At 37.5% G+C, this 27,879-nt stretch overlaps 1 protein-coding gene across 4 annotated transcripts in view; it reads left to right on the forward strand.

Moving 5' to 3' along the window:
* NPAS3 (neuronal PAS domain protein 3) overlaps positions 1-27,879 on the forward strand; it is an 867,013-nt gene that overhangs the window by 245,562 nt on the left and 593,572 nt on the right. For all 4 annotated transcript variants that reach the window (XM_049705378.1, XM_049705380.1, XM_049705379.1 and 1 more), the window contains exon 2: positions 25,081-25,325. In XM_049705378.1, coding sequence (XP_049561335.1) covers positions 25,081-25,325 — 245 coding nt within the window. The remainder of the gene's footprint in view (positions 1-25,080; positions 25,326-27,879) is intronic.

A 27,879-nucleotide genomic window follows, 5' to 3' on the forward strand; every position in this document is an offset into this window, starting at 1 on the left:
TTTTTTAAGCATTGGAAGTTGTTTATCTGAATTACTCACTGTGTATAGAATAATGAATTTATTTCCTTTCCAACTGGCTACATTTATTGGAAGGCTAAAGAAAAAACTCTTTTATGCCAAGGAGAATGTTAGGTCACGGGCCTAAACAATTTACCTTGCTTCTTCCTTTTGGAGCTAGTTTCATGTCTCTGGCAGCTGAAGGCACAGGGTATTGCGTTCTGCCCTGTCGGTGCCAAAAGTTCACAGAAGAGAGCATTGTTGGCAGATCGTGCTTGTTTTAAGGACAAAGGTGTTGTAATTTCACACTTTAATTTTCAGGGATGTGTTTGTACACTAGAGGTGAGAGGTTCATAAAATCATGTATTGTGTACTAAGCACTTGGGGATATAGCATGTTTCACCTTGTTTGGCTGCTCACAAAGTTCCATGGTGGCCTTTGTTATCTGGACTATACACTGAGCGAGGCCCAGGAGGGAGCATTGAGTGGGATGAAAATTAATTATTGTTGTGTAGATTCAGAATTTAAACATGTTAGAAAACAAAAGGGAGGATATTTTACTATGTGCAATGACCTTTTTGACCACTAACGTAACTTCTTACCTCAGACAATTGTGCCTAAGGTTAATACTTCTACGCCAAAAACCAAATGAGTGTCTATGGGCCACCAGCTCGCCATCTCTACACATACTTTCACTTACATTATGTTTTAGTTACTTTGTGGAAAAGCAACTAGGGTATAGCAGGATCTTGTAACATATGATCATTTTATACGTTTTGAAATATCTTGTACCTTTGTAACATTCACATTAATTGCTATTTAGATATGAATATTTGGGGGAGTGTTTCAATTCCACATAATTCCAAATATTAGAATTAATGTGTGGAATTCTATTACAGTATAAAGATAGGCAGAAAACAATACAAACACAACTTTTTATTATCTATACATACAAGTAGATTCATGAATCTATATTATTTTCATCACTGTCAAAAAACTAAATCAAAAGATTTTCTTCTCACAAATGGAGATGAAGGATTCACTTCATTTGAGTTAGGTGTTGATACTATTCTAGATTTTTTTTAATGTGCATGTTCTTTTACACTGCAGTTCTACCTCCATTGACAAACTCCTACAAATAAATCAAGAAAATGTATAGAAGTGTTTATTTCAGTATTCTAATGTCAAAAATGTAGGAACAACTTAAATATGTTTCTGTAGGCAACTGGATAAATAAATTACTACATTCATCCAATGAAATGCTGGGTAGTATTTAAACAGATCGTGGTAGATTTATATGTGCTGAAGTTTAAGACATGTCTTTGCAAGTTTCAGAACAAGGTCAAGAAGATGATTTTATTCATGTGAATAAGATGAGGTTTGTGTATATGTGTTTTTAGTATATATCCATTTTTGAGAAATACACAGGAAATAATTTATAGTGATTTTGGGGGGGATAGAAAGACTTAGAGGCTAGGGGACTTTTGCTTTTGCCTTTATATTCATCAATGTTGTTTACATTTTGAAAAATATTTCTTCAAATATTTGTATTTTAATTTAGACATAAAATACTCTGAATCGAATCCTGAACTCTTGGGTTGGTTGTTTCTCATACTGGATGCCACGTGATGCGCAAATGAGTGGAAAGAAGAAAACGGGACGAAAATAAAGTGTATGTTTTAATTTTGCTCGTGGCACAGTTAACTATCACACACTCCACATGCCTTCCTGGACCCCACAGATGACACATATGTGGGACTCTGTGTCTCCTGCATGTGGGATGCTATAGCCCTTCAGTTAGTCTTAGGATATTGTTCTGGCACCCCCCCCCTCCCCAAACTGGTATTTATGGTACTCTCTTTTAGGGCTCATCATTATAGATCTTTTCTTACTCTGCAAAAGGTTACTCTGCCATCAGGACAAATTATAGGTTGGATAATTACTGTTGTTCACTTCCGTCTGCTCTCTTTCTGATAGATAGCAATGCTATTTTTGTTATGATAAGAATGGATGCTTAGGGATTTTCCCTCCAAATTCTTTGTTTTCTTTCCATAATTCACATAATGTATTCAGAATATTGGTGAGTCTTTAATCTCTCACTTTGTAAATGGTCAAAATGAAATTTAGGGAAAGCAACTGAGTCTTTTCAGAGACCACGGCTGAATTAAGACACACACAGAGTCACCAGTGAATGCGCAAATGTGTGCATCATACTGCAACTGAAGAGAGTTGCTGCCTTTATCCCCAGAGTGAGCTCTAACTGAGGAAATACTTAAAAAAAAAAAGGCGTTTATCAGCAGAAATTATAAAAGCTGATCCTTGGATGGAAGAAAGTGCTGGGAAGAAACAGTAATTTAAAGCCATATGTGATATGCTTTTGTACTTTGTAACCAAATGTTAAGCCTTATAAATTTGTTGTGGAACATTTAGCCATTTTTATTACAGAATTAAAGGTAGAGGGAACATAGATAATTAAGCGAGGTGATAGCATAACAGTAAAGATAGAAAGATGGTCTAAGTTCTTATGGGCTGATTCTCTGTTCAGCGTTGTAGGTCATGCCTACACTGAACTTGGAAAGCTACTTTCACTTATTTGGGTCTTGGGATCAACACTAGATGAATAGCAGAAAATAGCTGGATCATGTTTTAATCTGAAAGATTTCAAAATGCCAATCAGACCCTTGGCTTGCTCTACTTTTCAGAAATACTATGTGAAATGTGGATCATAAAGCAGAGTTTGGCTCTAAAACACTGAATTAAAATTATTCTTAGGAAGGCTTCAATTAACTCCACAGAAAAACTACCAGTATTCTCAATTTTGTAGCTAGAGATGCTTATGAGAGTGGCAGATGGCCACACAAAGCAACTGTGTTATTTTATTTCCAAATTTATGTAAACTGAACTCATAAATTAAAAAAAAAAAAAGACTTCTTAATTCTACCACAACAATCCTAGGTTCTAGAATCAAATCCTGGAATTTTAGAAAGTCATCTAAATTTGCTGATGAGGTTTTCAAAAACAGTAACTTATATGATTTAAAAGTGACCTCCTTGTACCTTCAATGGTTAGAATGTACACATCCTTTCTTCCCGTTCGGCTCATCTGCTAGGTGTTGGCAATGGTGGTTGAACAGGAGCGCTTTGACAGACAGATTAATTTGGGGTTAAACCCTGGCTGGTCAAGTACTTAGCTGGGAGACTTTAGGCAAATAATGTGACCGCTTTAAACTTCCCTGCCCTCATCTGTGAATACATAACCATATGGTTGTTTAAGGATTTGGTGAGAAAAACCATATGAAGCGATTAATTAGCATAGCACTAAGAACATAGTAAGTGCTCAATTATTAGCTACTTTTATTAAAATCTTTTTTTAAACATTGGCCGATGGGAAATACAAGGAATGGATTATAATTTCTTTAAGTTTTGTAAATGTTTTTAAAAATAGATCACATAGTGTAATGATTAGGAAAAATTCTCTTGAACTAGAAGCCTTTAGATGTGGGTATAAGTTCAAATATTTAACACGTGGTATAACCTGGACACTAACACTTCAGAATGGATGCTGGCAGGTGGGCCTTGCCAGTATGGGCCAACCGAACACCAGTCAGGCCTTTGGAAACCCTTCTTTTGGAGTCAGTGATGATGCCTGTATTATATATATATCATGGCATTGCTATTTGATGTCTGATTAGAAAATATGGCATCCTACATAGTTATATTTTAGTCAATCCTGAGTTAGGCAAAATAGTGTTTCTGTTTTAACTCCCTTGGTGAAATTCTTGGAATGAAATGGATATATGAACTGATGGGGAGGGGCCTTAGACCCTCTAGTAAATACCCTTCTCATCCATCTTATAAATTACAAGCCTGAGGAGAAGTTCTGTCTAGTGCCCGCTCTACTCTGTGCTTCTTTCTGGGAGTCAGTACTTCCCCATGCTTTGAGTATAGGATCCTAGACAGAGACTGGGTTTTGATTATTCAGATTTTTGCCAAGACTGAGGTCGTTTTTCTTCTGAACCAAATTGGCCACTGTAGAATGGAGATATGGACAGTGCAGAAAATGGGGGTGAATATGTATCCACTTTACAAAACATCTGAGAGTTGTGGTTGGTAGAAAAAAAACTGTTACTGTTTGCTTTTTTGGTGATTTCCTTGTGTTTTCCACACCCAAGAAGTCAAGAGTACAAAAATCATTCTGATTAAGTTGAAATTTCCAGCTGGGTTCTAGTAAGTTGAGGTTTTACCTTGACAAAGAAGTAGCATTAGTTTCCCTGTGCTTTTTATATGGTGATTGTACTCTTGAGACTCAGACCGTTCTATCGCAAGCAGAGAGTCCCCTTGATTGAAATCTTATCTAAACATTTGCCTCATTTGCTACTTGGTGGTAGAAGTTCTTTTTAAGTAGCATCCTCTGTGGTTTACATTTTAATTTACTTTACATGTTAACTGCAGAGGGAGGAAACAAATGACTGTCTCCTCTACCTATACTCTTAAAATGTGTTTTGAGTCTGGTCAAGTTGCTAGTACTTGTCTTTCTGAGTGTTAGAGTCTTCTCTTTTAGCATCTGTTTTCATGTATACAAGTTCTCACTTTGTTTTGGCCCTTTATATTTTTATTCAATTCAAGATTCATCTGGAAATTTTTTTTCTATACTCATTTGAAGTATCTCAGTTGTTTTACTTAGGATTAACATTGTGGGGATTTCTTTCTGTAAGTTAGTTTGAGATGCAGTGTGCTTTCGATTATAGGCTCAAGCTATTGTGTAAAGTCAAACCAACGTTGTCAAGGATGCTTTGTGAGCGCCCACTCTGGGAAATCCCACTACGAGGGGAAACAGCATTGCAGTGATTATCCTAGAAAGAGGTATGGTCTCACTGTATCATTAACAGAAGCCCAGATGGGCAGCAACAAAACAAATATCTACACTTTTTGCAAAGTAATTTAGCTTTAAAAAATGTACAGACTGGAGGTTGGAGATAAGGATGTCCATCCTAGAGGATGACATAGTTAGTGGAAGCAATTTTAGCCCAGTCATTTTATAATTACATCCAAAAAGTCTTTAATTAATGACAACATAATATTTCTTCTTTTCAGACTTTATTATAACCTCTTCTCCTATAACCTTTTGCTAGCTACAGTGAAGTTGCTAGAACACATCTCTTGATATAAGTAGGGTTTTCAAATTTGTTTTCAAATATTAGTGGTTTAAAACCATGAACTGCACACGATCCCTTTGTGTTACAGTAAGAAAAATGATCAGCACAGGCATTTTCTTCATTTAGCTATGAAGTAGATGGAAGAATCTGAGTTTTAAACTTATTTGGCCATCTTCTTTTTCTTTTGTTTCATTTCTTTTGATACCACATCCATTTCTTATCTCTTCATTTTGCAGTAATAGAAGAAGCCTTAACAGTTGCAAGATTACATATTTATATCAGGGTTCAGACTGTGAATTCATTCTTTTCTAGGGAAGCAGAAAAATCATGTAAAAATGGTGACCACATGTTGACAGAATGCATGATTTAACAAAACCAAAGGCAATCATTTCAAAGAAAAATGTTTTATTTTCTGCCAGCAGAATATAATGGAGAGAAATTGGCTGGTATTATTTTTAAAAATTGCCCAAATCACTGTAGTTAGTGTAAAATTGTCTCTGGAACTATTTCCTGTAAGTTAACCAGACATATGATTGTATCTTTTATATTTTGAATACTGAAGCTCACATTTCAACTGTCTTGCATGGAGCCTATCAGGTATAATAACTCTTTGTAAAGGTGCTTCCTTTCCTCTTTTAGTCTCTTCCATCTAAGCTTCTACCTTCATTCACCCCAAACTTAGAATACTTATAGTTTGGGTCTTTCCAGAACTTTGAGCTTAATATTATTCACCAACAAATCAAGCCCACGAACGTGCTGCTCCCGCCTGCAAAAGTTCAAGTGAAATTAATGTAAACATTGTTTACCTATTAAAAATTCTCCACACATTTCAGTTGAAAGATTTTATTTAACATGTGGTTCATAGGGCTTGCTGTTTTTTTCTTAATACTTAAAGTAATTTCAGACCTTACACACTGGGACCCGCTTATGCTTGTGGGTATAGTAGGTATTATTAACAGCAAATCAGATTTATGTGTCAATGAAAGAATAATGCAGTTTGATATGATTCCAATAGTCACATACCTTTGAGCAAGCTCTAAGGACATGAGTCACTCGATGGAATCTTGGTGGTTGTATCGCTCCTTTGCCAGTGATGTTTTTAATGGCCTAATAGGTACTGAAGGCGTTATGGTGGTTGCTTTCATGTCATTCATAGTCCAGATCATCCTATGGGATTCAAGCCTATATTTTGGAAGAACTATGGAGTTAGCTACACAGGCTGAAAAAAGTATAAATATTACTTGCCTTGAGGACAGATAGCAGTATTGCATTTGTGTCTACACAGTGCCCAAAATACTGGTGCTCACTAGATATAGATAATGAGTTGATCTGGCTTTAAGCCTGATGCTAGACAGCAACCAACATGTGTTTGTTGATTCCTTGTTCCATATGTTTGACATCCTGTGAGAATGTTTGAGGACCTTATACGATACATAGAAAGTAAGCAGGCATACTTTAAAACACAAGCTTTGCCATCATTTGAAACTCTGTCACCCACCAGTGGAAAAAAAAGTTGTAATTTATGTTGAAAACAGAGCTATAACTCTTCTATAAATGGTGTTCTTCTTTTAGCTAGGACAGCTGTATTCATTATTATCCATAACTCAAGAGTAAGTGTTTCATGCTCTGCTATGTCAGTTCTGGAGAAGACCCAGACTTTCCTTTGGAAAAGTGGAAATGAGAGTAGTTCATTGTTATTAATCAGAAATTTTAGTTAAGCCAGTTTTCACGTGTTGTCCATGAGTTTAATAGCCATGCAACCTCATTGCATGGATTGCATAGGATTTCACATGAATCCTATGTGAAAGTCGAGTTGCGTATTTACTTTTGGAGATTCTGTGACTGTGTTAGATTCTAACAGGCTGAAGAGAGGGAGGAGGGTCGGAGGAGGACGCACCATTTTAAAACTGCAGAGAAAATGGGTAATAACTTTAATGCATGTCAGACATATTCCCAGCAGTTCCACTAATGTTATGTGACAAAAACACAAGTGAAAATAGAATCCTTAAGGGGAAAGATGTCCTAGAGAACAATCCCTTTGTTTTTCAGGTGAGAAGACAGAGCCAGACGTTAAATGTCTTGTCTGAAATTGTAGAGCTATTAATGGCAGATCTTGGCCCAGAACCCAGGTCTCACATCTTATAGATCAGTGTTTGAGTATAATGAATAACTGTGATTTTCTCAGTCATATTTTCCCTTAAATTGAATAGCTTCCTTATGTTGACCACCTGTACCTACTTAATTAACTCTACTTATTTTCCAGATGATCTGTCAGTTACTTTAGTCTAGACCTGCTTACAAATCACTCATACACACATCCATTTCATCTGGGACTTCCCACTGATAGCATGAGGTACTAAGGGGGAGCCTGTCTTTAATGGCTCAGCCTCTTCCTGACAAGGAATACAAGTATTCTGAGCACAGAGAAGAGGGAAACTCTTACTTTTCAATAGAAAATCCCTCTCTCGGAACTTCCCTGGTGGTGCAGTGGTTAAGAATCCGCCTGCCAAGGCAGGGGACATGGGTTCGAGCTCTGGTCCGGGAAGATCCCACATGCCGCGGAGCAACTAAGCCCGTGCGCTGCAACTACTGAGCCTGCGCTCTAGAGCCCGCAAGCCACAACTACTGAGTCCACGTGCCACAACTACTGAAGCCCCCGCACCTAGGGCCCATGCTCCGCAGCAAGAGAAGCTGCCGCAATGAGAAGCCTGCACACCGCCACAAAGAGTAGCCCCGCTTGCCGCAACTAGAGAAAGCCGGGGCGCAGCAACAAAGACCCAACACAGCCAAAAATAAAATAAATAAATAAATTTAGAAAAAAAGAAGAAAAAAAGAAAATCCCTCTCTCGGGAGTAGTAGAATTTCTTTGGCACTAACATGTTTTCATATGACCTCCACCTCACCTAAGCATCTATTAAACTGATGCTGTGAAAGTGCATGGATGGATGGATCTTCAGGCGGTATGAGCCCCTCACCCAAATCTGTGCTATCCAAACGAGGACGCACAATACCTGTTGAGCTCATGTGAAAGCTGAGCACATTGACATGGAGTAAAGAGGCATTATTTTCCTTATTCCTGCTTTTCATGCACAAATTGTCTAGGAATTTAGGCAAGCTCATTTGTAACACACAGTATAAAAGACCTGTGCTTGATTTTGCATGTTAAGATATAAATCTACATTTAGCACGTAGTACCGTTTTAATGGATGCTTATAGAAATCTTTAGGGAACGAGTCAAGTTTGCTCTCATTTTCTGCTTGCCATATCGTTCACAATTTATGTCAAATTTTGTAAAATCAGGAATTGTCTTTGTGCAGTTGAAGAATTTGGGGTGATTTTTCTCTGTAAGCATTGGCTTGGTGTTTTTTTCCTTCTCGTCATCATGGCCATACAGGTATTGATAACTATGCATCATGACCGATTTTTTTTAAAAAAAGTTCTAAAAAGGCTTCTAAATGAAAGCTATAATTTTGTATTGAATATTTAGTGACATGAGCAAATCACTTGCTCTTTGCCCTTACGGATTTTATAATGTCACCAGAGTTTATCCATAAAATTGTAGCCTACGGTTGGGCATACGCAATTCCTTATAGTATTGCATATATAGAAGGCAGCAGAGGGAGGCACAAATTGAAGTGTATCTGCTCTGGAAACATTCCAGCAGTGAGTGTGTGTGTGAGTGTGTGTGTTTGTTTTTTTCATTTCGGATCTACTGTACAGTCAGTCCTAGAAGCTGCAGATGAAGAGTGGTGCCTGATCTCATATAGGAATGTTCTTTTTTTTTTTTTTTTGAGGTATGTGGGCCTCTCACTGTTGTGGCCTCTCCCGTTGCGGAGCAAAGGCTCCGGACGTGCAGGCTGAGCGGCCATGGCTCACAGGCCCAGCCGCTCCACAGCATGAGGGATCCTCCCAGACCGGGGCATGAACCCGTGTCCCCAGCATCGGCAGGCGGACTCTCAACCACTGCGCCACCAGGGAAGCCCAGGAATGTTCTTTTGTTTGCACCTGCTGTGAGTGAAGTTGACTAGAATTGTGCCATTCTGATCCATTTCATACATCAGCAGACTCTGCACATAGACATCATGGCCTTCCCTTCCACCTGAGCTGTCAGCCTCCATCCGAGAGGGAGAAAGATACTGACTGAGATTAGGAGCAAATGGCCAGAAGGAAGTGAGAAGGCCCAGTAGGGGAAGCAGATGCGCTTCCCTTAATAGATGTATTTTTGTAATGATAAAATATTCATCTATTTAAAAATAAATACATAAGAGGACAAAAAACCCATACCCAGAAGCAGAAGAGATTCAGCTATAGGAAAACAGTAGTTCCAAAACTTTTATTGAACTTCAGGAGGTCTCTCTAGATGGCTGTCTCATTATCTGAAACTTGTAGAGATTTAATAGCTCACCTTAATTTGTAGGTACCCTGCCATCTGAAATCTTTTCTCTGTGATCTCTTATGCATTCTCTTTGGAGCACTGCTTCTGTCCACTTTTTTGTGTTTCTGATTGCACATAAACAACACAGATCTAGCAAAGAGATGCAGTAATTATGTGAAGATCTGGGATTTCCCCTTAGAAATTTCCACCTGTTATGTTTCTGTCTGACTTGTGGGAAGGATTTACGGTGATCTGGTGTTCTGAATACGACAGTGTATGATTAATAAAGGGAGATGACATGGGCTCTTGGCATTTCTTTCTCCTTGCCTCAGTTTGGTACTCACTATAGCACCACTTCCAGAGTGTAGAAAGGGGAAGAACTGTTTTGAGAATTTAAATATTTTTGTCAGGGAAGAATTTATGAGTATTGAGGTTTGGCAGGGAGAGAGGAGTATCTGTGTTTCTTCCCTTTCTCTTTCCCTTCCCTTCTTTACTATAAGAGCATCCCAAGGACTGATTTACTGGGTAAATTTAATTTCAAGAGCAGTACTACTGGATGTGTTGTTTACTGTCTTAAATCATGACTTTTAAGGACATTCAGATCATCAACAATTGTCTTTCAACAAATACTTATTGAGGACACACTATACATGCAAGACACTGTCTCTCAACTTTATTATTGCACTGATAACAACAGAGTCTTGTTTAGCATGCACTTTAAGAAATTGTCAACAGAACTTAATCACTAATTTTGGGGGGGGGTTTCATTCTGACTCATTTGGAAAAGAGCTGTTTTAATTTTTCACATCCTACTTCTCTACCATCTTGATCGCTGTCTGCTATTTTAATTTTTAACGAAAGATTTTTTTATATATGATGCCATCATGGTGAACTGACTAAAATTTCAGTTGTGATTAAATGTTTGAAACTGCTTGGGTGAAATGTGGTGAATGGATCTATGCACAAATATGCATATGAGTATTTTTAATTTTCTGAGCTACTTTTAATAATAGGTTAGATCTTATGGAATAGTAACTGATCGAATTTTTTCCTGATTATTTATAGAAAATGTGTAAAACAGAGTAAAGTGAAAGGAGAAATTCTACCACTCTGAGAAAAATAACTGTTAATACAGTTTCTTTTCTTCCAATGTAACTTTCTGCATTTCTCTGCATTTCATGCTTCTTCCTCAATTCTTCATTGTCACCTGACTGCTATAGCTCTTTATATCCTGTGCCTTATGTACCCCATAATTAAATCCTACTCTCAGGAAGGCTATTAATGGTGTTAAACCATAGATTGCTAACTGCCACAGGCCAAATGAGACCCATAGGAGCCTGCAAAAAGTTGTATTTTTAAAATGAGATGCTCAGTATTTTCAAATAATTGAAGATTTTAATTTAAAACGATCTCGATTTCTGGCTTCTCTTAAAAAGGAAGACTTGGCAACTTTGGGTCCACATTGCCATCTAGTAACAACTGTTTTTCCTGAATAATGTGTGCCCCCTGTTGGCTAGGCAAGCGCTCTCCGGTTTGCCGTAGTCCACACCACTCCCTGTAACCTGCTCAACACTGAGGGCTCAGTTGCCATTTATTGTCACGCTTGCAGTGCTTTCTCTCACCTCGTCCTCTTTATTCACCTGTATAATTTCGTTGGATTCTGCAGGTCTTTGAGTTTGTGATCTCTAACTTAAATTCATTTACAGTAGACTAATACTAATTCAACAACAACAAAAAACTCTGACTCACTCTTCTTGCATATATGGATTTTATGAGAAGAGATATGACCAGATCCAGTGAGTGATTCTCTGAGAGGGAAACTGTGTAGAAGCAAATGAGGGGACAAAACTGAGGGGGAAGAAAACAGAGTTTGAAGGGCAATACATATAATTCAGTCCCCTTAAAAGAGTGGTGTGTTTATGTGAGCGTGTGTGCGTGTGTGTGTGTGTGTGTGTGTGTGTGTGTGTGCGCGTGCGTGCGTGTGCACGCGCACGCATGAGCACACATGCAAGTGCACATGTATGTATTTGAAAAGTGACTCTGGGAATTCCCTGGTGGTCCAGTGGTTAGGGCTCCGGCTCCGAGCTGCCAGGTTCACAGCCACGCGAACAAGACGAAGTTGCTGAATGGCTCTTGGTAACTCATTGACCTCCACACTATCTTTGTAAGTGCACTGTTGGGAAAGGCTACTGTTTTCAGAAGTGAAACTCAAGACTTAAGTGATCTTTTGTTGGCTGATAACTCAAAAGGAGACCTTGAGGGAAAATCTTTTAAGATGAATATCTCAGCCCAAACAAAACAAAATGAAATGCAGAGAGGACAGAAGGTGAATTTAAGAAAGGGCTCCTGTAAAGTACCTGTGGGTGAGTAGAAGGTTGCGGGATATCCATTTTGGTCAAGGACTGTATTGGGATGACAGGTCAGGGAGGAAGTATTCAACCATAGGTATACATTGTGTTTTTTTAACTATTTGGTGGCTTATGGATTCAGATACTAAGGCTGTTTGTGGAGGCTTTGTTGTAAGGGCCAGTTGAGCAAATCGCTGGCTTCCCTTGCCCTGTTTCAATTCAACAGTCCCTTTTACTCAGCTTACAAATCAATCATCATGTGCTTTCCTACATCTGAGAACTTTCTACCAACAGTTTGGATTCATGTTACTATTAAAGTTGTAATTATTCAATCTCAGTAAATTCAGTGCTGACTTGCAACTAATAAGGTAACTGGGTCTTTTTAGTTTCATGTATACTTGTATCATGGTACAACCTTTTGTTTTTCCATGAGGAGCTTGCAAACTCATGAAATTAAAAAAAATGCCTATTTATTTTACCCTTACTTAATTTCATGTTTTAAACATGTATTTTATACATTGAAATATTACCTACCTTTATCATCCTGTTACATAGTTACATGTGGCTCAGAATAACTTAACTTGTAGTTCCTCCAAGTCAGATTTTAATGAGAGGACTAAGCATCTATCAAGGTTTTTCAAAAGAATGTAGGGTTTTGGAAGGACTTTGTTCCTGACTAAGTAATGGAAGCCTGCAAATAAACAGGCATTTCCTATGTTGTCCTGCTTTATAAAGTACCTCAGTGAGGTATTATGACTTCTCAGATTAAATCTCATATGATAATCCCTGGCACATAAACGTCTTCTCTGCTGCATATATGTAGTCTAATGCCATGGACCCACTGTATCACCGAGGGCCAACACCTGTTAGAAGTGGGAGGTGTAGCAGTCAATGAAGAAACAATGATCCTGACTATGATAGTTTGGTCAGTGTTATAGAACTTAGTAGAGATCTCAAGATACCGTTAACTGAGGCAGCTTCTTAACCAAGACTTGAGTCAGGGTCTGAGATCTGGCTTCAGGAAGCCCATTCTGTGCAATATTTTGTGTGTTTATTTATCTGTGTTTTCTCCCAGGTAAGCATCTGCATCTGCCATCGGGTTGTCAAGGAGTTAGTGACACACGGAAAAAGTCAGTCATTAAATGGTAGCACACTCCATGCCCAACCAGGCAGGTGGTATATTGTACACTGGGCAACACAGTGCTTTGGGGTTTAGGGGGGGTCACAAAAGACATAGGAGCCCAGGCTGTCTGGCTGAAGGACTCAGTCATTTGATTGGAGACTCATGTGGGATAACTTGAGGAGGGATGAAGCCTTCTCCCAGCTTTTTCAATTCCAGTTCTCTTTTAGAGGAATGACCAAGCCAAGCGTTTTCTCGAAATATTTTTCAGGCCCTACTATTGCAAGAAGTGGTGACAGGATGGCATTTGATAGCACTGTCAGGTAAACCATTTATTAAATGAAAAATACCTCTGAGCATCATAGTGCTTCTGAGGCTCAACTTAGAGTCCATAAAATTACATTTATGTTGTTTTTTTCAAGAAGTAATTTTTATATTAAAAATACATGTTTATTGAAGAAACTTCAGAAATTAGTTATCTCCTGCCCCCCCCCGCCACCTCCCATCTTCTGACCCCCCTACAAGGAATTTCTACCACGTAGAAATTACCGATCTTAATATTTTGCCTTGTGGGAATTAATCCTGGTTTGGATATATTTTCTCTGTATATATAATTATGGATATATCACTATAGTTGTCTGACCCACTGTACATGCTGCTTTATGAATTGCCTTTTATCACTTAACATATTGTAAAAAAATTTCCCCAGTCATTGAAGATTTGTTTCAACATCTTTGTTCAATATCTTGAGAATATTCCATGATTTGTTTCTAAAGTCTATCAAAGAGGCAGTGAATATTCTTTCAGAATATATTTATTTGCCTCCTTAGTCAGCTTAGGATATGTATTTCCCTAAGTGTTCTCTAGAAATTGTAACACTGTACACCCCTGGTAACTATATACAGTGCTTCTGGAACCTTGATGAGAGGTTAAATAAAAATACGTGTCTTTTAAGAAAAAGTCAGTAAGGTAGGGGTAGGGTATATTGTCTCTTTAGACTGATGGACCTGTATTCTCAATTGTAGTGTTTAAAGAAAGCATGACCATTTCACTTATTTCTGTTAGAAATGCAGGCAGTTATAGTATAATGGTGTGTTCATTGATGTTAAGTAGAAGCGTGTGCTGTTTGCAGTGTTCACATGACCATAACTTTCATTTTTCATACTTAAAGATCTTCAAACTTGTCAAAGCATGCTTTCTCCTTTCCAACTTTCTCCTATCAAGCTTGAAAGTTTTCAAAAGCTTTCTTCTACTTGGTTGTGCTTTCAAAAGTGTTTGAAATCACACTTAAAAAAAATTAAAGGAAAAAATGAATTTTCCCTCTAGAAAGGTCATTCGAATTTGAATTCCAAAGCGACTTAGTTTGGAACTTAGAGCGATTAACAGCAAATTTATCTACTCCAAATTGGAATGTGTTTATAAGCCTGAAAAAACAGGGGGTTTATTGGAAATTTTATTAACAAATTAATGTTTTCATAACAATTATGATGGAATTTATATGGGTGATTATAAATTATATAAAACTTTATCGGTAACTTAATGGTTGTGTAAATATAATTGGGAGAAGGGAAATCACGAGGACGTTATTGCTCTAGAGGCAGTGCAGTGCGGTGGTGAGAAGGACATATTGGGGTCATCTTGCCAAGGTTCAGATTCTAGCTTCAGCTGTCATTGGCCTTGGGCAAAGTTACTTTCTCTCTCTGTGCTTTGATCTTCTTATTTGTGAGATGGGAGGCAGTAACATTTCCAGGGTTACCAACTGTTCTGGTTTGCCCAGGACCGTCCTGCTTTTAGCACTGAAAGTCTAGGATCCAGGGAAAGCCCTCCCTGAGACAAGAAAACTCCTCGTTTTGGGGGATGAGAGCAGAAAGTTAGAGGGAAGATATAAAACCCATTTAGTTGCCCCCCAAAATAGGGTCTGAAAGCAACACTGTTTTAGGGTCAAATATAATCAGCGGAGATGATCTGCTTTTCATAGATGCTGTTACTTCCCCCCCTCCCCTTCTGATATTGGCAACCATGAATTAAATGGGATGATGCTTAAAGCACTTAAACCCTGAAACTTAGTAGACATTCAAAGATGTTTGCTTTTATGATTATGGTGCTAAATAAGGTCAATGCTTTTCTTTGACGGTACTGAATAATCTTAAAATGTAGAAACAACATGTACTTTCCTGTCATTGATATTATGAAAATTAGTACTGTAGTTCCTTGGAGTGATAGAATTCCATCAGTGGCCCTTTAGATGGTTAGTAAAATGTCCTGCGGTCACAGGGTGCCCACTATTCCTTCTCATTTTGCCTCTCAGCAGAGATGCTCTGACCCTTTCAAATATTTAGCAGTAGACTTTCCTCTCAATGTGTGCTCACGACTTGTGTTCCTGCTAATGGAAGTTACACATGTGTGCTCACCGGGATGAGAAAGCCTTTATCCCACGTCGGTCAAAGACCCGTGATCCTGAATCTCTTTCTAAACTTCAGACCTGAAGAGAGCAGTGCAGGGAATTGCTGCTTTCTCACTATATTAGCTTCTTCAATTTCTTTTTAATTGGAGCCTGCAACCCAGATTCTTGTAACTTCAGAGGGATGAACAATACAAATTAAGATCTGGGTGCTTTCCAGGAATGGCTCAGCTGAAAGAAAAAATTTTTTTTTCTTTTAATACAGTTGTGGCTATTCACAAATCACATGCAGTTGCCCAACGAGTCCATATTTGCTTCTGAGGTTTCACATTTGCAAACTACACTGCTGAGAAAGTAAGTGATGTGTTCACCCACCTCTGGTGTGAGCTGACTGATTTAATGTACACAACAGATAAATACTAGAATAGTCAAAATTCTAAACCAGTAGCACAGAACCTTCAAATACAAATATCTTACCCTTGTTCAGGACATTCATTTCTCCCCAAGAATTCTTTTTAATGTATAAGACTTCAATTTATGTTTAAGAACTAGTAAACTATAGCAGTTTGACAGCCATTCACACTTAATTCTGTGCATTAAACCAACAGCATTCTTTTCCACAAACATCCATTGTTAGGACAATGCGCTCAGACAGAATTTATGAGAAATGGAATTATGTTACCAAGGAGATAGCATTTACTATAATGAAGAGTAGATCCTAGAAAATGGCCCCTTTTACAGCAGCTCAGAGCAGAGCCACAAAAGCAATTGATTGGTCTTGGCATTTAGTCTTATATCAGCTGTGTCATCCATAGCTTCAGGAGAGAGAACACTAATCTAAAGTGACATTTCTGTTCTGGCGGGCTTTTCTGCCCTGATGAAAGCAATTACTTCATTCCTAAATGATAATTTGCAGGAGTTTCAACCACTTTAATTGATAATTTTTTTTTGTTCTGAGTTCAATTGTGAAGTGATTAGCTGGTTTGGTAAATAGAAATTTAAGGTGTGAAATATACAAGTTGCTTCAAGGTAAAGTGCTATGTATTGGGTGGAGAGAAATTACTTGATAAAGCTGCAAGATTTTTTTTCATTATTATGGAATTGCCAGTTGCATAGCTTAAAGTTCTGGGGGAAAATGAAGAACAAAACACTTTGATTCAGGAGGTTTTTGGCAGACACCAAAGCATACAATGAATAGTTTGGTCTTGCTGTGGTTCATTCAAGGGTTATTTGAATCAAGGTGAACATTGGTTGAAAAGGATTGCTCGGACCTCTCAGCTTTCTTTATTACTATTCTAATGACTCATTCTGGAATTAAATCCTCTTATTTAAAGTGTTAAGAATAAAAATGCTCATTGGCTAAAACCAATTAATTTAATTATTAAGATCAAACATACACAAGGCATTTTCTGAAGATGAGGGAAGGCATTCAATTGAATGGCTTTAATTACTCTTTTGATCTATTTTACCACAAGTCAGAAATGGGTCATGATTATTCAATCAGAATATATCTTAGTTTAAACATTTTTAAGTGTGCGTCTTGATTTTGATACTTCATTGAATGTTAGCAGTTGCAGATGTTTTTGACACTGGTGTTAAGCAATCAATTTCATGATATTTTCTTACATGGGGGAAAAATAATGGTCATTTCACATGTTAAATGAGAAAAATAAGGCAAGAATGGAGGTCAAACTGATTTAGCACATCAAGCAGTCTTTGTCAGCCAAGCTTAATATATCCTGAGTTTGTGGAGCAAATGAAATTTTGCTGCTATGTTACACTTTGCTTCCAAACAACCATTACAACTGGTTTTATATATTGTGTGAGCATCAGACCATCAAACAGTGCATCTTTACTGACATGTTGCTGCAGCGATGATCTACAGCAGCAATCTGCCATTTATATAAGGGCAAAATGTGCATCTATATTTAGTTGTGAAATTGGCCTATTATACTCTTGATGTTTACAGAGGCTAACATAAATTAATGATGACAGCTATGAGCAGTGCATTAGTTAAGCAGCAGAGTTCTTACCTTGAACTTGAAGGTTCCAGTTTTTACTTCCAGCATATACTATACTGCTTGCTTCACACATTAAAGGAAGGTTTCTGAAATTATTACCTTTTCTTGAAGAGCATTAAAAGACTTCAATTTGTGAATTATGTTGTACATAATCCTTCCAGATAATAGTTGTGCGTTTCTCAATTCTATTACCTTGTAAGAATGCTGATATTTACAATCATAGGGAAAAAGATACTTCTGAAAGACTTTTATTCTTTGCAGTTGGCTGATATGATTGACTTTGAACTCTATGTGATGTCAGTGTTTGGTGGGCTGTTTTACTGAAAGTAACGGAGGAAGGGCAAGCAGTGCTTATAGAATCTTTACTGTAGTTTTTCCCTGGGAAGTCTCCTCATTCAGCTCATGTCAGGGCAGGTGTAGGTACCAGAGTAACTGTAGGTCTCACCGTTAACTATGACCAGAGATCTGACAAGTATGCAGGTGTTCAAAGCTTCATGAGTTAAAATGCTGCAGCCTTTGATGAATTTTTGATGGCTGCATTTTTAATACAGGTCGACCTTCTTCCTTTGAGGCTGCATGCCAGATTAATTGATAAATAGTAGAAGTCTGTAGTGCTGGGTTCTCCTAAGCAAAACAAGTAGGAAAATCCATAAAAAACTGCCTGTCCGGCTCCTTAGAAGTACTTTAAAAAGGTAAAATTTAATGACCCTACCTTTCCTTTCCCCTACAGTTAGACGAACAAAACCTGCCGTGTTCCTTTTTTTTTTTTTTAATAAATTAATTTATTTTGGCTGCATTGGGTCTTTGTTGCTACACACGGGCTTTTTCTCTAGTTGTGGAGAGTGGGGGCTACTCTTCGTTGTGGTGCGCGGTCTTTTCATTGCAGTGGCTTCTCTTTTTGTGGAGCACAGACTCTAGGTGCGTGGGCTTCAGTAGTTGTGGCTTGCAGGCTCTAGAGCACAGGCCCAGTAGTTGTGGCAAGGGCTTAGTTGTTCCGCAGCATGTGGGATCTTACTGGACCAGGGCTCGAACTCGTGTCCTCTGCATTGGCAGGCGGATTCTTAACCACTGCACCACCGGGGAAGCTCTCCGTGTTCTTTTATAAACTAGTTATTGTATTCTAAAAGTTTACATGAAGGTGTTAAAGCTGAGGCTTAGAGAGAGGATTTTTGTGTAAGAGAGTGTGGATCTGTCAGTAATGTCCGTATAAGAAGCCATTCCACAAATATAATTATAAATTGTAAAAAAAAAAATAACTGATAGAAATCTATGCTATGAAGAAGTCATCGGAGAAGAAACATTTGATAAAGCTGACTTACTTCTGTTGTTCCTCTGTGACAGTTATTACTTTTGCTCTGTTATATTCTGTAAATCTCTAGCTATATTGTTCCCGTAATCATTATCGCCATTTCTGTGAAGTAGGAAACCAAATAATCAATTTTGCAAAACTAAATTTTACAAAAGACCAGCCATAAAAAATAACTTACCTCTTTTAATTTAATGAGTCATCACATCCAAAATTATCTGTTTTGTCCACCATGGACAAGTGGCCCAATGAAAAATTGACACCCTTATCCAGCTCTGTGGCAGCTTCAGAGAGATTATAAGTCCTGAGTCAATTTCATAATATTGGCTTTGTGATAGTGGCAGTACCTATGTTTTTTTAAGTTTGTACCTTTTTTTCCTGTCTCATTGCTGGCTCAAGTAAAGTTTCATGATTCAGCCTTGCCCCCGATGTGGAGGCCAGAGCAGGAAATGCTGCTGCCCTTCCAAGTTTCTTCCCTGCTCCAGATGTTCTGGCTGAGCTCTCCATGGTCCTGGATTTGGGGCTTTGCCTGACATTAAAGAGAACTTTCAGATTTGTGATGTTTTGGGAGATACTTTGAAAGATCTTCTTCCTGCTAGGAGTACCACATATACTCTTTCTGACTAATAATAATCATTGCAATTTTCAAGTCTTCCATAGAAGCTTTCACCATCTTCCTGAGTAACCCGTTCCCTTAACTACTGTTTGGATGTTCAGTTTTCGGTGTAAACAAAATTGCATGTCTTACCATTGAATGCCACTTTTTTCTACTTTAGGGAACAAAAAATGGCCCCTTATTATTCTTAGTACAGGCAATCACGTATTTATAAACATTTAACCTTCCATTAATGAGACATATGTTATTTTTTATTTGAATGAGTTATTGAGTATACCTGTGGTGTAAAACAGATAGACCATAGTCATAAGGAGAACCATAATGAAAAATCAATATCTCTGCAGTCAAGTAGTTTTATTTAACTGAAGTACACAATGTGGTATATCAGAACCAGTGGATAGAAATCATATTGGTGAGAACAGAGTGTAAATTATAAATGGACCTTAAAGCATAGAATAGTCGGTGTGACCTGAGCTTAGGTTTTCATTTAACACATCTTATACAGTATTGCTGTGTGCCAGGCACCACTGTAAATATTTTACAAAAATTACCTCACTCAATTTCAACAAGAACCTTATGAAGCGGATAGTATTATCATCCCATTTCACAGGTGAGAAAAACTGAGGCAAAAGAAGTTAAGTAAATTGCTCAGGTTTACATGATTCATAAGTTATAGAGCCAGGATTTAAATACAGGCAGTCTGGCTCTGCAATCCACACACTTACCCTCTGCCTTCCGCTAGTGTGGAGGATATGCTGAGAGAGGCAGCAGACAGAACTTAAAGAAAGTGAGAATCGTGAGCTGAGAGAACGTGGAAGGAGTTTCAGAAATCAGCAGTTTAGGGTTGTCACCAAGCAGAAGTCAGGCCTTTGATTTAATTTCTACTGTCACTGTATGGGAAATAAAATTTACTAAAAAATGAAGGTCACAAGTGGCAGTTTGAGAGGACAATGAGGAAAACAAATAAGTATTCAGAATTATAAAACTGTAACCAGAGTAAAAAAAACAAAAAAAAAAACTGGTAGGAAAGAGGCTGCTGGTTAAAGAAAATTACAAAGAATTGTGGAGGAATAAGGTAATAATCAGATGTGGTACTAGGGTCAAAACAGTTGGGCTTTTGTCCCCAGGGAAGTTTTACAATTACCGTAATAATAGTTAATGCTTATATAACGTTTACAACATGGCAGGCATTTAGCGCTTTACATATATTAGCTCAATTATTCCTCTGAGCAATATTGTGATGTATGTACTAATATAATGTCTATTTCCCAGATGAGGAAACTGAGGCCTAAAGAAGTTGAGACACCTATCCAAGGTAGCCCATACAGTCTGGCTACAGAGCCCCTACTCCTAACTCCTGTGCTTCCAAGAAAGTTTAAGGAAGGGTTGACTATATTTTAAGCATTCTTAAGTCTTTCCAACTTATCAAAATTCTTAGTTGTAAAACTCTGAAGTAGACTCTACCACATTTAGAGCTTACAAACTATCTTAACTGTTATCACATCATTGACCAGAGATGTATTAATACATCTTTTGTTACCCAAACGTTATTGACCAGAGAGGTATCAATATCACTTACATAACAAATTGCTGGCCACAGGCATTAGTTTCCACAAAAATCCCCCGGTTAATAATAAGTTCAAATTTAGAATTGTCCAAGGGGTTTACTTCTTTGTGGTCTACAATATACTAACATGAAATTATCATATGAGTCATTGCAGTGGTCCCAGGAGATTTGCCAAATACTCCTTGTTTGTCATTCTCATGATCTAAGATGATACAATTGAGGCTCCACTTAGTGACTTAGAATTATAAGTGGCCTACAGTGGCTAAAGTGGGTCTCATAACTCCTTCACTGGGACTCTTTCTGCAAAATATACAACTTGCCAAAGGAACTTAAAATAGATGGAAAGATTTAAAAACTCACTTTACATTTACAAGCACTGACTGCTAAAGCTTCATTCTTAGTAAACTCTTTTTTGATTGTCAGCTATGCTTTAAAGATATAACTATAGAATGTAAAAATTGTTTCAAAGTGTTGAACGGAAACATACATAAAATAATAGTATTTTAACCAAGGTATTTCTTTAGGATAAGTTAATTCTAGCAACATCAATGGCAAAAAGAGGCAGAATCCAACTTTATAATCCTATATGAGGAAATTCTATACATTAGATTATTATTATTTTGGTTGGGTGCTGGGCCCCTTTTGAAAATCTGAAAATCATTTACCATCACCCCCAAAATATACACATATATACATAATTTTGCCTATGATTTTCAGATGTGTGTGTGTGTGTGTCTTTGGAAATGGTTGTTGATTTTGTTGCTGGTGGTGGTAATTATTAGTGAGGATGATACTGTCGTCATCAAAGAGAGTTGAAATTTTGATTTGTGGAGGGTTTTCTGTTATTCAGAGTCCAAGTGAAAGAACATTAAAGCAGTGGGAAGTTTGGACCCAAGGAGTATTTACGGTTTAATCATATTTTAGGTGGCAGAGATCAGGCCATAACATTCACTCACATATAGTCAATCCATTCTTTCTCTAGTATTTAGAAATGCAACCATAATGTTTTGGTTGAGAACAGAATGTATAAATGCAAATTTATTTTGGGTTTTAATGTAGTCCTTAATTCAATTTGAGAATTACTTGTAACTAGGCTCTGTTTCACAAAAGCAGGCAAAAGATTAATCCACAATCTGTCCTTGTCTTAAGGACTTTAGCTTCATCAATTGTATCAGCATCTCCACAACCTTTATAATCCTTTAACCGTATTTTATTGCTGTTGCCCTCAAAACCAGTTACTACTTATTAGAGACACAGTGCTATCATTCGGAAAGTCTTCTGTACTGTGGTGTCAGCATAATGATGTGATGTGGAAGTCATGGAAACCCATTGTTATTAAGATTATAGCTAGGACGATTACTCCAGTAGGGTGACACAGTTGTGGGTTAGAGATTTTTTTTTAAAGAGGGGAGAGGTAGAGAAGAGAAAAACGATAAGGAGGTAGTATGGGAACACATAAAGTAAGTGGTATTTTAGAAAAGTCAAGTGTCAGAGCGCAATGTTTAGGCAAGGCACCCCAAAGCCTTAGTGTCCACATATTCCCCTTCTTTGAGGAGACAGAAGAAGTCATCTCCCCTCCGCCTCACCCCTGGAGCTCATTGGGTTGATCTCTGTGATCTTGGGCTTTGCCTACCCTTAGGATTAGTTTTTTTTCCTTAGATTATTGATAAGCCTATGCAGAGATATCAATTTCAGAATAACCCAATAATCCTCTACTTGCTTCAGTTGAATAGAGAAATTCCTAGTGTGAATATTAGTAATATTAAATAGATAACAAGTGAATTCATTTGTGACCACTAAGTGACATGTGTAAGTAAAATTATATATAACATCCATGTAAAACTTCTGGCAAAATTGGCCTCCCAAATTATTACCCAATTGCAAAATGAGTCCCTGCTCCATTATTGACCAAGTGGCATGTTCTGTTTGGCTCGCATGATTTTTAAAAACGCCAGTTAGTTAACATAAAATTAACACATAACATAAAATTGGAAGTGCTATGTAAAAATTCAGATTTTGTTTTCTAGAAATAGCAACAGCAGAGATCTGGCAACACTAGGCATGCCTTCCCCCAAAGCAGCACACGCAAAGCTGAAACGGTGTGCGCTTTCCTTTGCCTGGGCTTTCAGCCTCCACTTCTCCACAGGTGGCCTCAGGCCTCTTTACTCATTGACATTCCCTGCCTTCACCCTGCAAGCCCTTGAGTTTGCAGCCCCTGCTCTAGAGCTCCATCATAGTCACTTACTGGACCAAAAAGAAAAGAAAAAAAAAAAAAAAGTAAGTTCAGCCCACCTTCTGGAGTAGTATTCGATTACAAGAACACAAAAAGAGCAAAGCATTGAACTTGAACCACTGCACTCTACAAGTGGTAGAGAAAACATGTCAAATGACATAGTTCTTTTGGCACAACTGACTTAAATGGTGTTAGATTACTTTTATTATATAGAGGGAGGGCTATGAATCATTGTTTTATCCTAAGATGTTGACCTGGGTCCTGGTTATACTTATACTTTATCAGATTGTAAGGCATCTCTTACTTTTACTGACAATTTTCAACAAGCCACACTGAGCATTTAAAGAAGTGAATGGAGGCCAGCTAAAATTTTGGGAAATTAATGGCATAACATGTCTTTTCTTTATAAATTAGTGATGTTTCTGCTTATCACCAACATTAAGACAAAAGTTTGTCACCTGTGACTGCTTTGACTCTGAAAATGATAGCATTAATTTGTCTAGTTCTGAGAAAGACATTAGTCAGCTAATGTAGAATATTTTATTAATAGAGTGAACATGAAACCGGTAGGGGTATTAGCCTAGCAAGTATTTGACCATAGCATTATGGCATTACTTAAATCACATAGATATTCAATAAGATACCTGAAATGTCTGCCGTGAAAACAGTGTTTCCACTATGAACAATATCAGATGTGGTCTCAGGTAATAGGGAAGTTATTGCTCATATTAAGAGACTGAAGCCACACTGTTGGACTCATTTTAATCTATTCCTCTGGTCTTGCTTCTTTCTTATTTCTCTTTCTTGATATTTTGCAATGGGAAACCAGAATGCTAGATTCAAAGATTTAAAATGCCTTCAAAGTCCAATAAAATGGATACTTACAAATGATGTTAATAATACCTTGATACTATAAATATTGTCCAATTATTTATCATCACAGTCTGATGTTGAATTTATTTTTCATCAGACACAAAACGGAGCAGTTCAGAGTAGGTGCACTTCTCCTGTCAGATGCCCACATACAACTTCGGTTGTGCTAGATTCTGCCCTCAGCAATGTGCGCAAACTTCAAACAGAAATGTACATGAATAGTTAAAGGAAAATACTGGATCCCACCTGTTGCCTCTTATGTGAAGTAATATGTCTATAATGTTTATAAATTTTAATAACCCATACAGGGCTTTATCTTTCAACATTAAATTTATGTTATCTTAAAGTTTGACTTTTCTGGGTGATATATTTTATTCTCTAGTATCTTAGAGAGTCTGTCCATCTATGAATGTATGTTCATTCATAAAGAATTAAAGTATTCTCTTATCAATCAATTACCAGTGCATTTATATAGTTACATTGAAATCTTCATTTCCAATAAGATGTTTTCTTTATGTGACTGAAGGTCATGATTCTTATTGAGGGCTGGAAGCACATCAACATTTTATTTGTTAATTCTGTGAACTGTGTGTTTACCCTTTGTTTCTCAAGATGGTAACTGAAATAAATTTTTTCAGATGTGTCCTTCTGATGCTTTACAATTCCATGGTGATAACCGTTAAATGAACAAAACCATTAGCTTACGAATAGATATATAAATACAATCCCAATCTTTTAAATTGCTCATAGCTGATAACATCAAGCATCACCTGTAAACCTTATGTCTTAGAAACAATATATCGCAGTGCATAGGTGATTGGAGGAAAAAACTTAACAAGCAAACTATTTTTACTCATTGCACTTGAGTTTATGGCATATAAGCCTAGAAGTAGAATTTATGGTTTTAGAGGTCATTGTCTGGAACTCCTTTTACCTTGTCCCTGGAATTTTGAAGATGATTTTGGTAGATTTTTGCTGGGGGAAAAAAGAAGTAAAAAGAAAAGCAGTTTATGCTTGATGACAGAGTCACGTGTTCTAAACAACACTTTTCCACTCCTTTGATTCCAGTTTACAAGCATTGAGAAAGGAGAAGTCCCGGGATGCTGCTCGCTCCCGCCGGGGGAAAGAAAACTTTGAGTTCTATGAATTGGCCAAGTTGTTGCCTCTTCCTGCAGCCATCACTAGCCAGCTTGACAAGGCCTCCATCATTCGACTTACAATTAGCTATCTGAAAATGAGAGACTTTGCTAACCAGGGGGACCCTCCATGGAACTTGCGAATGGAAGGCCCTCCACCTAACACGTCAGTAAAAGGTAAGGTTTTAGCCACTGTTCATCCTGGAATATGGTGGTCTGTAGGTGTCTCTAAGATGAAATGTTTACCATCATCCTTTCTTCTTTTCCTGCATATCAAATCCTTTAAAGGGATACAAATGTGGAAATCTGAACTCTGCATGAGAAAGACACCATGTGAAGGTGAAATAAACCTCTTCTATTTCTATTTTATTTTCAAAAAGTCTGTCAGCCTAAATATTCTATCACTATAGATAAGGTTTCAGGGAAATGAGAATGAAATGACTTAACGTTAATATGCTTCTTGGGTTTAATTTATGTTATGCTAATACATGAAAATTATTATTAAGGGGTGGAGTATGAGAATATTTGTTAAAGGGCAGGGCTGATATTTTCTGGTTTTAGTTACGAAAGAGAGGATGGGAGCAAAGTACAACTATAGCAGGCATTTTGAGTAATGATTTCATTGACCAACAAAATGATCAATGTATGTATTAATGTTTCAACTCTATGCATATTGCATAAAATTTATAAATATAAACATGTATTTGTGCCCCCAATCATTGGTGCAGTTTCCCTTAAAACTTATTACTTAGAAATTTTAGGCCTTCTTCACTCTGATACTTAAGAGGGTTATTTTCTTGTTTGTTCTTGAAACGCCTAATAATTGATGAGATTTTAAACATATGAATATGCATGCATATGTTTATTGATGTACATGTGGTGTTGGCCATTGATTTTCTGTCCTGAAAATGTATCATTCAAGGCATGGGACGGGATCTGCTGGGTTTTGTTCTTTAACCTTGTATCTAGGCCCTTGATGAGCATGGAATAAAATTGGACATTTGGTAGAATTGTAGGCAGCCTCCTCTGGGGGAGGAATTAGATTCTTTAGTTATGTGATTACACCTTGACAATGACTTATGAAGTCCCTGTACTCTTGGCTGTTGTAGGGAGGGGTACTGGGGGGAGCTATAACCTATTATAGGATTCAAATTAAAATGAAGGGTCAAAAGCAATGACTATTGACAATTCTGTGCTAAGAGGTATAAGCATATGTATGTATGTACCTGTGTGAATCTGTTTGTATCTTTGCTCTTGTTACTTAGAGATTGTGTTTCTTAGGCTTATTAGAGAAAGAAAATTAGAATTCAAACTGTAACAGGTTATTTTTCTCTAGAGCAGGGGTTGGGAAACATTTTATGTAAAGGCCATATAGTAAATATTTTAGTTTTGGGGGAGTACTCAACTCTGCCATTGTAGCATGAAATCAACCATAGATAGCATGTAAACAACAGGGTATGGCTGTGTTCTAATAATACTGTACTTACAGAGCAGGCAGCTGCCACCAAATTTGGCCCACAAGCCAGAGTTCACAGACTCCTGCTCTAAGTATAAGAATGACATTTGAAGGTTGAGAAGAACGCACAACAGAGATAGCTCTCAAGGGCAGGGTGTACGTATAAGGTAGCACAGTACAAATAAACCAAGGCACATTCATGCTGTTCTTTTACAGCCCTTCTGCCCTTAAGAATGTTGATGTCAACTCGGTAATACACCAGTCCATGTTGCAGATGCTAAAGTAGTGGTGAATTTTCCCAAGCTAAAGACGTGAATATAATCCTAGTAAATACTTAAGAGTTTATTCAGTAGGTTGTCTTTGTGTTCATTCCACATCATGTAAGATGAATGGATAAATACAACAGGTTAGAAATTACACAACATGCAAAATATATTCTTAATCTTATTATTCCATTTGAAATACATTGAGGGACTAGACTTATATTAATTTTTTAACATAATTATCTTTTATTTCCATCTTTTCTTTAAGAGAGTTGGCAGTTTATAGGCTTCCTTGGTAGTGGCGGCTGCCAAAGTAGAGCAGCCTAATGGTTCCATGATCTGTCCGTTCCTCTACGATGTGATAATTCTGCTTGCTTTTAGAATCATGGCCTTTTAGAGGTGCACAATTATAGATACTATAGAACTGAGCCCTCATTTTACAGGTGAGGGAAATGAGGTAGAAAGGGTTTATGGTTAAGTGTTAGAAGATCTAAAACTAGAATCCCGTGGTTCTGCTTTTCTGTCTAGGGTTCTTTCTATCAGATATCATTTCTAGCAATGATATCTGATTTCTATCACTATCGTCAAACATTCCAGGTGAGAATGCTCTCAGCTTTGGACTATGGCTAATAATTCATTTTTATTTTGTGACCTTCAGTCAACTCCACTCTGTAACTACTAATGATGAAGATGGATAAAAACAAGATAAAATATGATCTCTGCCCATAAGGGTGTTTCAGTCTTTGGAGGAACATGGTGGTGTCAGTGAGAAGAATGTGGAGGTTGGGATGGATGTTTTGAAGGCTGGAAAGAGATGCCAGATTTTATTACTTAAAAAATTTTATCCAGACTATGGTAGAGCATCCAATTTGGCACATGCATATTCTCTCTATTAGGAAACTGATGATAGTCTAGAACTGAAGACCATACTGTACTGAAGTATAGAGACTCTGTACTGTTTACCTTGGCTCTCAAATGTTGCTAGGAATGCAATGGGCACTTTCTATAAGCT

Source organism: Orcinus orca, chromosome 2 (genome assembly GCF_937001465.1).
Source record: "Orcinus orca chromosome 2, mOrcOrc1.1, whole genome shotgun sequence".
NCBI lineage: Eukaryota > Metazoa > Chordata > Mammalia > Artiodactyla > Delphinidae > Orcinus > Orcinus orca.